Source organism: Desmodus rotundus, chromosome 4, assembly GCF_022682495.2.
Source record: "Desmodus rotundus isolate HL8 chromosome 4, HLdesRot8A.1, whole genome shotgun sequence".
Lineage (NCBI taxonomy): Eukaryota > Metazoa > Chordata > Mammalia > Chiroptera > Phyllostomidae > Desmodus > Desmodus rotundus.
Window position 1 is genome coordinate 125,441,472 of NC_071390.1, and position 15,924 is coordinate 125,457,395.

The 15,924-nt window shown below is 36.2% G+C and overlaps 2 protein-coding genes across 8 annotated transcripts in view; one reads left to right on the forward strand and one right to left on the reverse strand.

The window, feature by feature from the left end:
• Window positions 1-15,924, reverse strand: part of LOC112320667 (transmembrane protease serine 11E) — an 87,334-nt gene that overhangs the window by 13,484 nt on the left and 57,926 nt on the right. For all 3 annotated transcript variants that reach the window (XM_045185633.2, XM_045185629.3, XM_045185638.3), the window contains 5 exons: window positions 12,511-12,635; window positions 8,550-8,671; window positions 6,993-7,060; window positions 3,976-4,139; window positions 1,213-1,251 (listed from right to left, as the gene is read on the reverse strand). In XM_045185633.2, the coding sequence (XP_045041568.2) occupies window positions 1,213-1,251; window positions 3,976-4,139; window positions 6,993-7,060; window positions 8,550-8,671; window positions 12,511-12,635 (518 nt within the window). The remainder of the gene's footprint in view (window positions 1-1,212; window positions 1,252-3,975; window positions 4,140-6,992; window positions 7,061-8,549; window positions 8,672-12,510; window positions 12,636-15,924) is intronic.
• YTHDC1 (YTH N6-methyladenosine RNA binding protein C1) overlaps window positions 14,125-15,924 on the forward strand; it is a 116,437-nt gene continuing 114,637 nt past the window's right edge. For 2 of the 5 annotated variants that reach the window (XM_053922202.2, XM_024579705.4), the window contains exon 1: window positions 14,128-14,286. In XM_053922202.2, the coding sequence (XP_053778177.1) occupies window positions 14,238-14,286 (49 nt within the window). In that variant the 5' untranslated portion in view covers window positions 14,128-14,237. Of the gene's footprint in view, window positions 14,287-15,924 lie in introns of all 5 variants that reach the window. The other 3 variants (XM_053922204.2, XM_053922206.2, XM_053922201.2) reach the window with 3 other exon arrangements.

Here is a 15,924-nt window from a genome sequence, read left to right on the forward strand (position 1 = left end):
GTGGGTGCGCATTATACATGGCAAAATATGGTTCTCTCTCTCTCTGTGTCATATGTGTGTATATGTATTTACACACACACGCACACACACATATATATACATAAAAATGTTCACTACAGGGTTTCTCAGCCTTGGAAGTATTAACATTTTGCGATGAGTAGTTCTTAGTTGTGAGGGTGGCTGTCCTATGCATCATAGGATGTTTAGAAGGATCCCTGGCCTATACATAGTAGATACCACACACACAATCATGATAACCAAAAATGTCACCATGGGGCATAATCTTTTGGGCGTCAAAATTGTGCTTCTTTGAGAACTATTGTTTTAGAATGATATGTTAATCATGCACTATTCACTATACACAAAGCCCCATTAGAGTAAGAGCTTCTTTAGGCAGGGAGTATGTTCCATCTTTTACATTCCTATCGCCTAACACAGCACTAGCACATAGTAAGTTTCCAATAAATACTGGTGGCAAGATCTATGCCATTTAGATAATGAGATTATCTTTTGGTCCCATGCCTCATTAAATTTATGAATTAATCAACATTCTGAGTTTGTGAGTAGCATATTCCTACCATCTTTTAATACATTCTGTACTAACTCTGTAACTGTCGGATATATTCTCTAAATCCTGTGGAATGTTCTGCTATAGGGGGAGGGAAATACTAGGTCTAGAACCAGTCTTTTAAAAATACAGGTAAAGATATTATCTGGACCTTTGGTAACTTCATCTATATATACTCCAACCCCATAATTGCCTGTGATTATCACAATATGGAAGTAATAACATCAAGAAGATCCTATTTAGTATAGAGTAACAAGTTTCTTCCTCTAGCTGAAAAATACCAACATACAGATGACTTTTCTACAAACTTTAAAAAAAGTTTTGTGTTAGTGTATTATAGATAGCTGCAATCAGAACATTAAGAAGTAGTTTTTGCCTCTTCTTTAACAACTGCATGCCTCACTTCCACTACCCATCTGCCACAGGCACCCATACATCCACTCCAAAATTCTCCCAATGTTTTTATTCTTTAGTAATAAAAAAGTGTGCCTCAGAGATAAGACAAAGCACCATGAGCTGTGCACAGAACAATCCGACTTTAGTCCCACCCTTAACACCACATAAAGACAGCCTAAGTCCTAAGTAACCTAGTGTTAACTTTTTATGTTCAAGTCATTCAATTTTAATAAGGACATTAAACTTACAATTGTTCAGAAAGTCGTCTGTTTCTGTCTTGTTGATTTCTAAAATACACAGAAATGGTGAACAGGGTTGGCATGTAGAATTGCATAATACCTCTGAATACTTCAAATACTAAAGGCTAAGTGCTTAATTCCATTTTAAGATAACATACCTCTAGGTTGTAAAGAAAGTAACATAGTTATTGTATCATAGACATAGTATGTTCATCACCTTGGGGAAAAGAGACATTTGAAGAGTGTTTCTTTTTTTAAGATTTTAGAGAGAGGGAAAGGGAGGGAGAAAGAGGGAGAAAAACATCAATGTGAGAACGAAGCATTGGGTTCCAAACCTGCAACACAGGCCTGTGCCCTGGCCGGGTATCGAACCAGCAGCCTTTCCCTTTGTGGGAGGATGCCCAACCAACTGAGCCACAGGGCTGAGCAGTTTCATAAACTTTAGTGTGGATAAGAGTCACATGGGGAGCACCTTCACAATGTAAATTCCCATTTCTCTTCTCTGTAATTCTGATTCAGTTATTTTATGTTAAAGCTCAGGCATTTGAGTTTTATACAAGGAAATAAAATTTAGGTGGACCATAGTCTCTTTGGGGAAAATAATACTCTAAACTACAGTATTGATTGCCCAAATGCAATGATATTTTTATTGACCATTATTTCAGATTATTTTACTAAAGTCATAGGCATAGTCCCATTTGTTTAACATCCAAGTGGCATTTCCATAAGTTAGTTCTTACTCCCATTTAAAACCAATGTTATTGCTTTATAAGTCTTCCTTCTGCTAAAGTTTTAGCAACACAATTTGTCTTCACATTATTATTCAACTCTAGCCAATGGCTCCTTAGCTTGTTGACTTCTGAACAATCAGGCCCTAACCCTATGCAATCACTAAGCCACAGGTACATTAACCTCTAGGCACTCAAATATCCTGACTCAGTAGGTTTCCAATGACCAAAATTATTCTCTCTGAACATGGCAGGATGGGAGTTCCAAATGCAAAAATCATAATGTTAATTTTTCTTTTAGTATTTAATAGTATTGATTTACTGGAAATCTGTATTCTAGAAAGGATTCTCTCTGACTTTATCCTGGCTCTTCTGGTGGGAAATGTCAAAAATGAGGAAAAAATGACATTTTTTCTCAGTAAATATTAAAAAACACCACCACAGACCTCCCCGTTCCCTTCTGTCTTGAGCTCCTCCTAGGAAAAATTCCGGCTTTGCATGTTGATGCCACTGACGGGCCAGTCTCACAGATGTGTGAAGAGTAAAACTCATGCTAGCAATTTTAATTTTTTCACTTTGAATGACATTAACAAAAATATTATTACAAATCAAGAATACCATGAAAGAAAAAAAGTCTTATATTTTATTACCTTTAACAGCCATTTTTTATTGTGTTTTGAAGAGTCCAACATTTTTACTTTCGATGGGCAACACAAATTGTGTAGCTAGCCCTGACTAGTGAAGCCTCCCTTTCTAAGTAAGTAAGGTAGCTGACCATCAGGTTAAGCTTTGAGTTAAGTCTACCAGCTTTCTACTTGTCCCCTATTGTCCCATTTCTAGTTTTTCCAATTCCCATGTTGTGCCACTAGCCACATGTGCCTACTGAGCTCTTGAAATGTGGTTTGTCTCAGTGGGAAGAGGGGATTGCAGGAACTATTACGAAGGACACATGGACAAAATCGGGGGGGATGGTGGGGGTGGGGGAGGGAGGTGGGTTCAGCTGGGGTGGGGGGGAGGGAAGGGGAGAAAAGGCAGACAACTGTAATTGAATAACAATAAAAATTGAAAAAAGATAAAAAATAAAAAAATAAATAAATTTAAAAAAAAGAAATGTGGCTTGTCTAAACTGAAATGTGCTGTAAATATAAAGTGTACAATAGATCTCAAAGCCTCAGTACAAAAACTATATGGAAAAATAGTTCAAATAATTTTTACATTGACTACTGTTGAAATAATACTTTAGATACATTGGATTAAATACAAACTATTTAAATGAATTTTGTATGTTTAGTTTTCTTTTTTTAAGGGCCACTAGAAATTTTAAGATTATATATTTGGCCTCCATATTTGTACAGACCATCATTGTGCCTGGAACAAGACTTAGCTCTTAACCAGACTTTTATTTCTACTGAGGATCTCTTATGTTTCTCACTTTGTAAGAATGAGGGCCTATCACTGTTTGTTTTCTCACCCCACCCCACCCCCACAAAAACAAGTAAATGAAAAAACCTACAGAAATTTTATATTAGTTGTAAAATATACCCAAAACACATAAAAATAAATTATAAATTTTTCATTGGAAATGTTCTACAGGAGGAAACTCTAACGAGGTATATCAATGATATTGGATGGCAAATATGTGGATAGCATGAAACTTTTCACACACACATCCCACATCACATTTATATATTTATAAAATATATAAAATACAACAAGAAAAAGAAGGGGAATAGATATGCAAACTCACTTTCCCTTTTATCATTGGATTCTATAGCTAAAATATAAGGCCGAATATAGAAAGAAAACCCAGAAGGGAATTAATGACAGACTTGCATGTGAGGCATAAGTTTTGGGTAGTATTAAAAATTAAAATACTTTATTAGGACCATTTTGGTGCAAAATAAATGTTCTGCTAGTGGTAAGACCCCATAACTATAGACATCCAAAGTAGTTTTTAAAAATCATTGCCTAAGACCAAACTTAACATGGAGCTATTGAATGTAAGAGAATTAAACTAGATAAGAAAAATCAAAAATAAACTTACTTTTTATTTCAACTGATTCAGGATCTAATTCAGGAGGCCCTACAGCATCTTGCAGCTTTTTATGTAGAACGTATTGAACAATATTATTTATGGCTTCAGAATCCTCAGTAGAGCGAAATCTAAAAATCAGCAGCATATGAGCCAACACTCCATTTTTCTCTTTACTGTTGACCAAAAATAGGAATAAAAAATTGGCTTTAAAATATATAGTTCAGAATAAAACATGATAATATCACAATGTATTTTTTCTTTATCATTCATTTGAAATACACACAAAAGCAAATACATCAATTAATTTTAAAGATCTAATTTGTCTTCTTCTATATTTCTATTGTTACCACATACAGACCTCCCAGCTCAGCCTCCTTGATAGTAAGCTAGGATGTTCATGGCCTCTTACCACTAAAGGATCCAGTTAACTGCATGGTTATTAATACATAAAATAGACACTTGTCAAATTTTCAAAATTATCAAATGTAATGCACACTGAGTATGAAATCAACTCTAGCTTTAGCTTTCAGGCTTAATCCAAACATTTTTCCTAAGCAACCTTCACATTGTCGTAAACAACTCCTAAATCCTAAGAATCTTAGAGCTCAACCAAACTGTCTTGACTTGATGTGGTTGCATTTTCAAGGTAGAGTGTTAATTAGCTTTAGTGTCATTTGAATGAGTTACTGCCTTGGATTCAACCTTGACTGCTCTTTCTCACTCTGTCAGCTGCTCCACCGCTATCTTTTCCCCATACAATCGATTCCCCAAAAATCTTACTCCTCCCTCTGCACAGCATTGACCCTTACTGATGTAAACTGTAAACAGGAATATAAATTAGAATATTATTTTAGAAGTCAGTTTTGTTTATTATAAATTTTATTATCCATCCCCTCTGATATAGTGTTTCTACTTTTAGAAATTTAATCTTCAAACATACTCTTTTGTGTACAGGATATATGTATGCATATGTTCATAATAACCTTGTTTTTAAATCAGAAAAGTATGTAAAAACTCAAGTGTCCATCAAAAGGTTATTGGCTAAGTCAACCCTGATCCATACTTGTAGTGAAATACTATACTGCCAGCTAAAGAATGGAACGGATGTACATTCAGTCTTTGAAAAGGTGTGCAAAATAAATTGCCAAGAAGGTGAATTCTTCCTGGGAGTGGAAGTATTTGAAAGGGAGCTTTCACTTCCTACTTTATGTAATAGTAGGAAGTGAATTTATTGAATTTTATTATTATAAAATTTATTGAATTATATTATTGAATTTTATATATTTGTATTGCTTTTGTAATCTGAAGAAACAAATAGAGCTTTAAAAAGATTATTGTTATGTATCTCATTGCCTTTCAGCAACCCTGCACATCAATTACTTCTTCTTCTTCTGTCTCAAATTATTCCTATACTACCTGGCTTAATAAAACCCTCTCTCTGCCCCAGCCACTTAATTTATGTCCCACATTCTTCCTGCAATAAACCTTCTTGAAAGGGTAAATTACATTCTGCCTCATATTTACTTCTTTGCACTCTGCTTCCTCCCCTCCAATTCCACTGACTCTTTTCTGTACAAAAATGACTTCCTCATTGACACATCCAGTCACTCCTCTCCAGTCCTATTACTTGGTCTCTCAGTAGTATTTGTCAACACCAACCACTCTCTTCTTGAACTTCTGTGCATCATGAATTTTCTTTGTTCCTGCTCTTTCCCTATTTGCCAGGTTGCTATTTTTCTTGCATCTTCTTAAATATTGTTTTTCCTCAAGCTTTAATCAAACTTTGTCTTTCATTGCCCTTTTTCTGAGAAATTCTGTACATAGCCATACTTTCTGAATCTTTGAGTTGATGATGAGCCAATGTATATCTTCACCTCAGTTCCCTTTTCCTCCCCCAAGTTAGACTCCTGTTTCAGGCTCACATGGTCTCCTACTCTCTCAACTCAACATCTCTAAAACTGACTCCAACTTTCCATTACACTTCATTTCTTCCTACTGCAGTAATAGGAGAAAAAATAATGAGCAGCAAGATTAGTAAGATGAAGAAGTAAATTGGAAAGTGGTTTGGTGGATAAAATTCATAGAACTTAGTTATTCATAACATGCAAGGAGCCCAGCAAAGGAAGGTGTATATAATTCCAGGTCTCTTATTAGAATGAATTAAGTTTCCTTGAGTTCAAAATATTTCTGTGGAACTTCCATGTGGAGATGTGCATGGGCAGGCATATAGTTCTAGAAGTCAGGACAACAGTTTAGACTAGAAATATAACTTTGATTTCAACAGCATATGAAGCCACATGGGTGAATGAAATCCCCTTCAGAAGGTAAAAATTTAAGGAAATCCAAATAAGAACAATATTTTAAATACTAGACAGTATGGAATTTTTAGGAGAAAGTGGCCAAAGTGATCACCTCAAAGATATTAGCAAATAAACTAAGAAGTAACTCTTGGGGGGTTTTGTCATTGAAATAATATTGGAAATAGTTCTTATCCTATTTTTGAAAAATACAAGTAATTTTCATTAAGATAATATATTATTTAAGATTCTCACATAGTGTTTTGCTTAAAATGTTATGCTCTGAACTTTTATTTATTCTCACACTTGATGATCAGATCTGAGATCTTAACTATTTGGAGCAGAAAGGGTAGAATAGAAGAAGATAAAAAGCTGATAAGGAGAACCAATAGGTAAAGACAAACTTTGTCTACCACACTATTTAATATTAAACCAAAGGATGTGACTTAGGTCCCTATTTGTGCTAGAGTTTCTGTAAAAACAGTTCTATAACATAGCCACCAATAATACATCTGCCCCTCACAATCATCTTGCAAATGCTTTCTTTTGCATTTAGAGAATGAGCGAGGCACGTTGTAACCCATGCCTAACACAGAACAGGTATGAAATGAGGATCTGTTAAATTGAATTATATCATATTATAACACTTAGAACAATATTTATAACTGATCGTGTTAACAGTTTTAGCTTTAAATTGTATTCAGAAGTAATAATTTTGGATCTACATACCTGAATCTGATAATGCGAGATGTGACGAACTCTCCCCTCAATACAGATTTATAAAATGCATTTTTCACCTGTTCCAAAAATATCCAGATTATGTCAGCAAGAACAATTTTCTGAAATTCTGCAAGCTAATTCAAAGCTTAAATTTTTTTAATTAAAAACAAAACAAAGCAAAATACATTGACCAACATTTCACCATGTACTAAACTTGAGGAATCTTTTTAGTATTCTAGTCTACTGAACTTCGCCTTGGGAATTACAGGAGCTAGGAAACCACAGTGGTGGGGTGGCCAGGAGTGACATCTGCTATGCTACACTCAGAAAGAGATAAAAGAGAATAAACAGAGTGATTTTTGAGAAGTATATGTAAACATTCCCATCCTGAGATATAGGCAAATGGAAACAAGGGCAATGAAATAATTCTGCCATGTAGTTAGTTGGGTTATAAAAACGAATGCTTGAGTGTCACACGGTTTCCAAACCTGGTGAAAAACTCATATATATGTATGTGTGTGTATGTGTGTATATATATATGTGTGTGTGTGTATATGTATTTGTATATTTTTAAATTATTTGTATTTACATATAAATACAAATAATTGTATTTTGTATGTATATATATATGGAGAGCTTATTCAGACATATCCCTGATTTGGTGTTTATAAGAATAAACACAACCAAGATTTGACCCCCTTCTTAGCAAGATATTCAAATCCTGAAGCTCCCAATCTACTAGGCAGTTTCCAGGAGTGTCACTGCCATTCTGTTTTTACTCAGAGTGTTGGAACTGGAAGACAATTTGGAAATTATCTAGTTTTAATGTTCTAATCTTCACATAAAGAAATTTTTCCAGAATGGCAAGTGGTGCACCCAATAACACATCACTAGCTAGCGCATGGTATTGAAAATAGGTGTCCCGACTCTTAGTTTAGGGTGCTTTCCATCACATCATATCACTAATTACCTCACAAAATATCAGGAAAAGTCTAAATTATTCTCTAAGTAATCTGACAATGAAATGTAATCACCCAAGCCCTTGCTCTTTTGGCCAATACTGCTTATTTTCCCATTTTTTAAAAATATTTGATTCATCCCTCAGGATAGTGTTAATGCCTTAAAGCTAGAATGAGTATCCACAGATTTCCTATAGACCTATGTACCAAAACCTGGCCCAAGGTTAAGTATTTTAGTATTTAAAAATGTATGACTAGTCTCAGTCTTGTGGTCTTTTGCTCGAGGTCTCTTCTTTAGGAAGTCTAGGATACATCAGCCTTCACAATGGCAGAATTTCTGGATTCTGCTGGTTAAGAGCATAGCCCTAGAGAAGGAAGGGTGAGTAGGAATGCAAAAAGGAATGACTAAGGTCACTTGGTTTAGCTCTGCACATCATATTCTCCAAAGTCAAGTATTGTTATTTTTATATTGTATCTCTTAGGTAGGGGACTTCTTCTCATTTTGAAAAGATATGCAATATCAGTTGAATAGGTGTCTTAGAAACAAGGGTAGTAAAAATTATGGTAAAAAAGTGATGGCCCTACAAATGGAGGACAAAATGCTTACCATTGATTCAATTCTCTGGCTCATTTCTGTGAAATTTTTAGAAGCCTCTCTTCCAAAATCATCATACAGTTTGTCACTTGTAAATGACAATTTACTGTAGTAATTGTAGGTCCTCCTTTGATCTACATGGAGAGAAATAAAAACTCATCATACTTTTTATCAGATGCTTGTAAAGCTCATCATTTTCCCATTTGGTGATAGCTGGACAGACTGCAACGGGAAAGAATGTCCCTCCTCAAATCTTCATCTCCATCATCGTGCCGTGAGTTTCAGGATTATCTCAGAAGAAAAGACAACAATATTCATCATCATGAGACCTGGAGTGTAAAAGTCATAAGAAATGCTTGGGGTTCCTGTGGGCTAATTAGTCATGTGTTGTCAATGCCTGAGTAAGCCACAGGAGGCAGCAGGTCACACCATCTGCACATACACACAGGGATGGATTCAGAAGCTTCCCAAAAGGCAATGCATTTTTATATTCCAAGAGTAGGTTTCTTCCAATTCACATCACTTCTGGCCACAAGGACTCTAGCATAATAATATGTATTTTGACGAAAGAATGAGATGAGCGTAGGGCTTAAAATGCTAAGAGTTCAGTATACTTTTCAGCTAAAAGTTTCAGAAGCTAGAGCTGCCACCTGGCATAATCTTCCAGGGACACCACTTAGTTTCACGTGGCTCCCTTGCCACTGTATTTATTTTTTCCCAACAGCCACAGGAATTGGCTTGTCTGTTTCCTTAGCCATTGTATCCACTTTCTGCATCTGGTTTCGGCAGCCCATATTTTGGGCCTGCTGAAGAATGAATGCAACAAAGCTTTTCATCTACTCTCCTGTACATGAAGTAAGCAGAGAGCCATCAGAAGATTCATGAAACAAATATTAATGCTGAGTATCTTTTCTGTGAGAGGTTCTGTGCTGAAGATTAGGAATACAATGGTGATCAAGACTGGTGTGGATGATTATTCCAGGAAAATGGAGTGTGCCTCACCCAGTCTCAATCTCTCGCCTCTTCTCTGTTGCTTCTCATTCTTTCCATTTTCACCTAAACCCCAGAGGAAAAGAAAACTAGCATTGGACACCTGTATCCCAGAAATACTTACATATCTCATTTATTTATAATAACTCCCATGGGAAGGCAGTATTATCCACATTTATCAGATAAGGGAAATAAATATTCAATACATTGCCTAACCCCGACATGGCATAGCCAGAAAAGACAGAACTGGGCTTTAACCCGAGGTCTAACTCCCAGAGCACAGATTTTCTCTATATGCTGCTTTTTGGGGTGGGAGAAAACCAAACCTATTCATGACAGCTATGAGAGAAATTTCTTATAATATACAAGTTATGGGGGGAAACTGCTGGTAAATTAAAAAACAAACAAACAAACAAAACACCCTGGCTATCCAAAGAGGGAAACCACCAGTCACACTCTGACAACGTCTGGAGTGACACATAAAAAAGATGGCCAACAGGCCGGAGACTCGGAAAGGTTGGGGCCTGCTGAGCACTAGCCACCAAACTGAGGTCCTGAGGAAGTTTCTCCTTCCTCGCCGCCCTTCCCCGAGTGGCCAGTGTGAGCTGAAATGCAGGCAGGTCCCTGGCAATATATACAATTTTAAGTAAGGTTTTCAATTTGTTGAAATCTTGACCAATAGTTTAGGTCTAAATTTGGGCCCCAGACTGCATTTCTAACAAGCTCCCTGCCCAGCACCAGGCTGATGCTGCTCACACCTAATCACATGTTGAATAGTAAGGTTCTAAAGAGGAAGAAAACAGACCCTTCTAGATCCTTAGACTTGTTAGGGTGTTTTTCTTTTATTATTAGATTGAATCACTTGAAATTGCCATTCATATAAGTCAGAAATGGTCAAATAGCAGCAACTCCATATACTTCAACCAAATGAACAACTTATCTCTAGTCAGTATTTTACTTTGCTCAAATGACTCAAACAGATCACTAAGTGTCAAAACGTATTTCCAGTTGTTAGAATTATATGGCATGTGTAGTTACTGAAGAATATCATTGGAAATATTAACAGAAAAGTAAGAAAAATAAGGATGTACCCTGAGTTTTCCCACAGGTTTGTGATTCTATAACCTACAATGATGTTACTCATAATAGAGTCACCTTCTGTCATTCAAATCCCAGAGGGGACAGAGATGCAACTTCAAAGGCCCCTGGACACAAATGGCACACAATTCTACACTGTCCTGGGCTTTATGCCAAAACAACATTTCTTCAAGTCTGATCAATTCCATCTTTATCTGTCTGTTTCTGTAATAGATTTGTTTGGTTTAGTTTCATTATCTAGGTACACTATCTCCTAAATACACACGTGCTATATCCACTCTGTTTTCAGTTTACATTCCCCTAAACAGAGGGCAGGTCACAGTTATGACAGTAATGTACATCACAACAATTGTTTATTCAGGTGTGCTGTGTGGGCGGTAAAAACTGTGTTTCATAGTACTCAGCTGATCATCCAAACAACAGGATCCAGGAACAGGTTACTAGAAAAATCCTGCCAGGTTTTCATTGTATGCATATGAATAAGATTTTAAGGCTCATACACACTTGGCTTCAGAAGATACAAAGAAGAAGAAAGAAACATCTTTTCTCACTCAGGTACTGAGACCACTAGCATTACTAGGAATTCCTTAGGAAGTCAGACAAGCCAAAGTATACCCCTAGAAAATATCATAAGTATGACTAGCTCATTGTTTATCATTCAGAATTCAATAAATATTAATTAAGTTTCTAATATGTGCCAGGATCCTCTTAAATTCAAAAAATACAAAAGTGAACAAAACTTAGTCCTAGGCATCTATGGAGAAGCATAATGATGCTTACAACATCATAGAACTCAATCTATTCATAACAGAATTATAGGATTATAAAGTTATTTTAACTCTTCTTTTTTATTAAAAACATGCTCCAGAAAAATGATCAAAATGCAGGTACTCCAAATTCAAAGACTTGCCTGTGGACAAATTTTACCAAAAAAAAAATCTCTTTACATTACATAATTTTTCTTTTAACTGCTTGTAAATGATCCATGTTGCTTGGAAAATTAAGACTGAACTGTGTCTGCTAGCAGAAGATCATCGATTTACATATCACCATAAAGCCACTTCTGCAAATTCCCAATTACATAGTAATCAAGTGAGTAGTCTCCAGTTACAGGGTCTTGAATATCAAAACATTACCCAGTGAGTAAGGAAGATTTTAAACCAATAGGTCATAGTGGAGTCAACTAATTAAAACCTAAGGCAGAGTAGAAGGTAACTTCAGAAGGGTTGTCATACCCTCAAAGAACAGCTCTGAAGTACCCTGGGGACCTTTCTAATAACACAAATGTGTTCATGTTTCATCTATCAGCGAAGTACCCAATTACTGCAGAGTGAACCTGTTTACGATTAACCTTCTCACCATATCCTCTCCTCTTTAATCACTTGTCATATATCCCAAGATGAGATTTAAAATAACAGAAATAGGCACTTATTCAAAAATATATCACTATGAGCATTTTTCCAACTTACTAGCATGGAGGAGAACCTATTTTTTCTCTATGATCTCTGATTATTGGGCTGTCAGGATTTCAATGAGTTAGAATTATTTTAGGTCAAGGTGACTGCCCTATGACCTCAAACAGCTCAAGACACTGGACTCTAGCTCTCCTATGGTCTTTCCCTAATTAAGACTTGATTATTACTTATTAATGAGTTTGAAAACTAGCGTGTTATTCCCAGCAGGAAACATTGCTTCATCAAAGATAGGAGAAAGAATCCCCTTGGTTTATGAGGAGTAAACATGAAACAAGGCAGGTAGAGTGTTCTTTGTACCACCTACATAAATAATAGTAATGAAAGAATAAGCCTGAGGCTAACCAAAACAGGAAGGTACAAGAGGAAATATCTGGGGTAAATCACAGGACGCCAGGGCAGCCCATACTTACTGTATCTCACATAATGAACAATGAGTCCAATGCACACTGCCAGAACAATCAGGGAAATAAAGGTGATGAGGCCAATAACCCATGGTTTCACACAAGGTCTCTTTGTGGCCCTCGCCACAGAACGCCTGAGAAAGAAAGGAAATCGATTAATTATATCACAGTGTACACCATGCCCACTCCTTCGGTAAAACAGATATTTCTGCGGAAATTGGAACACTCATTTTAGATGGTAGAGTACTCTTTTGTTTAGAACACACCTTGGTCCCAGGTTGCTGAAGCCAGCCTGACTCTGGTTACCTGACTTTTGGCAAGTAATTTGACTTCTCTGTACCTCCGTTTCCTTGTCCATAAAATGAGGATGATGATAGTGCCTATTCATAGCATTGTTGTAAGGGTTAAATGAATCACTGCATCTAAAGTGCCTACACAGCACTTAGCATGTAGAAAATGTCACGTCAGTGCTGGCCATGGTTTACTGCGCGATGTGCACGACACTGGGTTAGCCGCTGTAGGAGCTATGGAAATGTTTCAAGCCTGTTTCTACCACACTGGAATCTTAACCTATGAAATGTGGTACAGCTTGAACAATACCGGGTTCCAGATAGAGTTTCTAATTCAATCTCTTTCTATTTTTCTGATTTATTTCCAAAATAAGCTTTGAGCATACGCAAAAGAAATAGCGAGAGGTCTGTTCTGAAAAAGCTGAATGTTGGAGCTACTATTTATCTCTAAACTTCTATGATGCTGCAGGAAATCCTTTCTTCTTGAGACTCCCTCAACCACTCCCATTTTTTCTGCCATCAAAAACATGTTACTGAAAAAATGTGTGTCAACCTGCTTTATGTGTGATTAGTGAAGTTGCTGTTTCCTTATGTTGTAATAGTTCCTAAGCAAGCTCAAAAACTAGAGAAAATGAAACAATAAGTCAGTTGGCTAAAGAGTTTGAATGTGATGCTATTTTTAATTTCTTGAGGTGTTTACTGTGCTGGTAGAATCAATGGCATGTACTTATACCTCCAGAGCAGTGTCTGGTACATGAGGACTAGGGGAAATGTGTGGTGTTATTTTGGAGAAGCACCAAGGGGTTGAATCAGAATAGGAAAAAAAAAAAAAAAAAAAAAAAAAAACAAGCCCAGCTCTTTCCTTACCAGCTTGTACAAATCATTTAGACTGTGAGCTAAGTTTTTCCATTTGTCAATGAGGGACAGGATACTCATTCTTTCTAAAGCATGTGGTTAACTGCAGGACCCAGAATGAGATCGTGAATGTGAAATGTGTTGCTTGCACCAACGAAGGGGTCTCTGTTTCCTGGTGATTTATGACCAAGAAATGTTATTATCATTTTGGTCCCTGCCACACCATCATCCCATCCTACCTCTGCTTCCATGTTCTGTTCTGTGCAAACGTTGTCTTAGTAGTGAGTAATGCCATCATCACTACATGACTCTGCCTCTGCTGAAGGCACTGGGATGTAGTGGAAGGCTCCCAGGACTCTATTTGGTCTCTTCCCTTGTTCCTGTGACTTTCCCATGAGGCTGTAGTCAAGGAAACTTCATCTTCCTCTCCCCAATCTCTTCTAACACTAGTTCTCCCTTGAGTGGGATTCCGAACACCTGTTCCTAGAATGACAATTACTGCAATATAAAAAGACCTCCACAGGAGGTTATTTTTTATGTGCATATGTGCCTACGAAGCCTAAAAACTGATTCCCCTTCCTTCGTCTCTGAATGCTTGCTATTCGCCTGTTGCAGAAGAAAGGAGATGCATATAGCAGACGTAAGCAAAACTTGGGGGTGGGGAGGCAGACATGGGAAAAGAAGAGCTTCTCAACTAATATCAAAACATGCCAGATAAAAAAATATAAATTTATAATTATAAGACATGTGATGTAATTATCAAAAGTATATGAGCACTATGTAGAATTGTGAAATATGACAGAGGTTCTATTCTATGATAAGTTTTAATTGAGGCAGAAAAGTAAAATAATGCAGTCATTACATTAATGAGGTAGAGCTACATGTGTTCACATGGGAAATGTCAATGATATATTTTAATGAAAAAATTGCAGAAAAAGGATATGCATTCTGTGTTGAATTTTTGTACATAAAACTACATATTTGTCTACATAGCAAACTATAGAGAGACAAAATAACAGAAATAAGAAATTTTAATTTTAATGTACTTTTTTGTTTTATTGTGAATTTTTTGTAACAAAAAATATCATAGCTTCTGAATTAAACAAAAGAGAGAGTAAAAGATTTTGAGTTTCAAGACAGCAAAAAATAACTATGATGATTATGTGCTTTTTCATGGAATTTCTCCCACTATTGTGCCCTAAGTACCACTGTGTCCTTCCTTTCTGACCCCCACCGATTACAGCTGTTTCAGTGATGGTCTTTGGTGACTTTGAATAAGATAAGAGGGATAGCATGGGACAGAGAGAAAAGAGAAACCATCAAAAACGCTTTGAATAAACAATTAAGAGAGTATGTTGCTGAGTCCCACCATCAACCTATTTATTGTACAATCTTGTACCAGCAGATTCAATTATCTCCTATTTTCTCCATATGAAAAACAGAGATAATAACCCCAGACTTCTCCTAACCTGATGAGCTATGTAGAGATTTTTTTTTAAAAAGTGATAAAATCTTGCATTATTTTGAGCTCCCAAGTAGAAAATCATTGTACAAATAGCAAGGACTGTTATTGTTATCATCATTATTTTAATTATTAATAATAAGAGTAATGGCCACATTACTGAAATGTCTGTCATTTGAAACATTATCTCTTCCCTTCCCTTTCATTCTGTACAGAATAGCTTTTAAACTGATTCACCCTGTTTCTTAATTTACTTTATTTGTTGCTTTCTCAGTTAGTGATTCAATACTGAATTGCTCCAAATTAGATGTGTTAAAAGTGTGCTCAAAAAAATCAGTAAAAGGGAAAAATAAAACCATTTTACATATCACCAGAAATGTGTAATTAACCCCCTTCTGCACATAAGTTATTGTGCAAACATTATTGCATCCTGTTGAAACTTATCTGAACCTCCTTCCATAAAATTCCCTTCAGACAGACTGGCTGAATTCTAGTAGTTTCAATGACATCAAATTGCTTTATTTTTATTATTTATATTTCCCACTTGGGGACATGTGTGATTAGACAGTGAATATAGCAGGTGAATAAAGCAGTTAAATGTGGGTACACTTTTATAAGCCCAAAATGGCCAGAAGACAAGTAACATGACCAGAGTTGCATTATTTTGTACTTTCTAATGTGTCATTTTTAAGAGTACTAAAAAGGAAAAGCCGCAAACAACAAAAAAGCAAGGAGAAAAAAGGTAATAACACAAATAAATGGCAAGCACTAGGGAATGAGAAGTCACAGCGCTTCAGAGGAAAGTTCAGCGGAAAA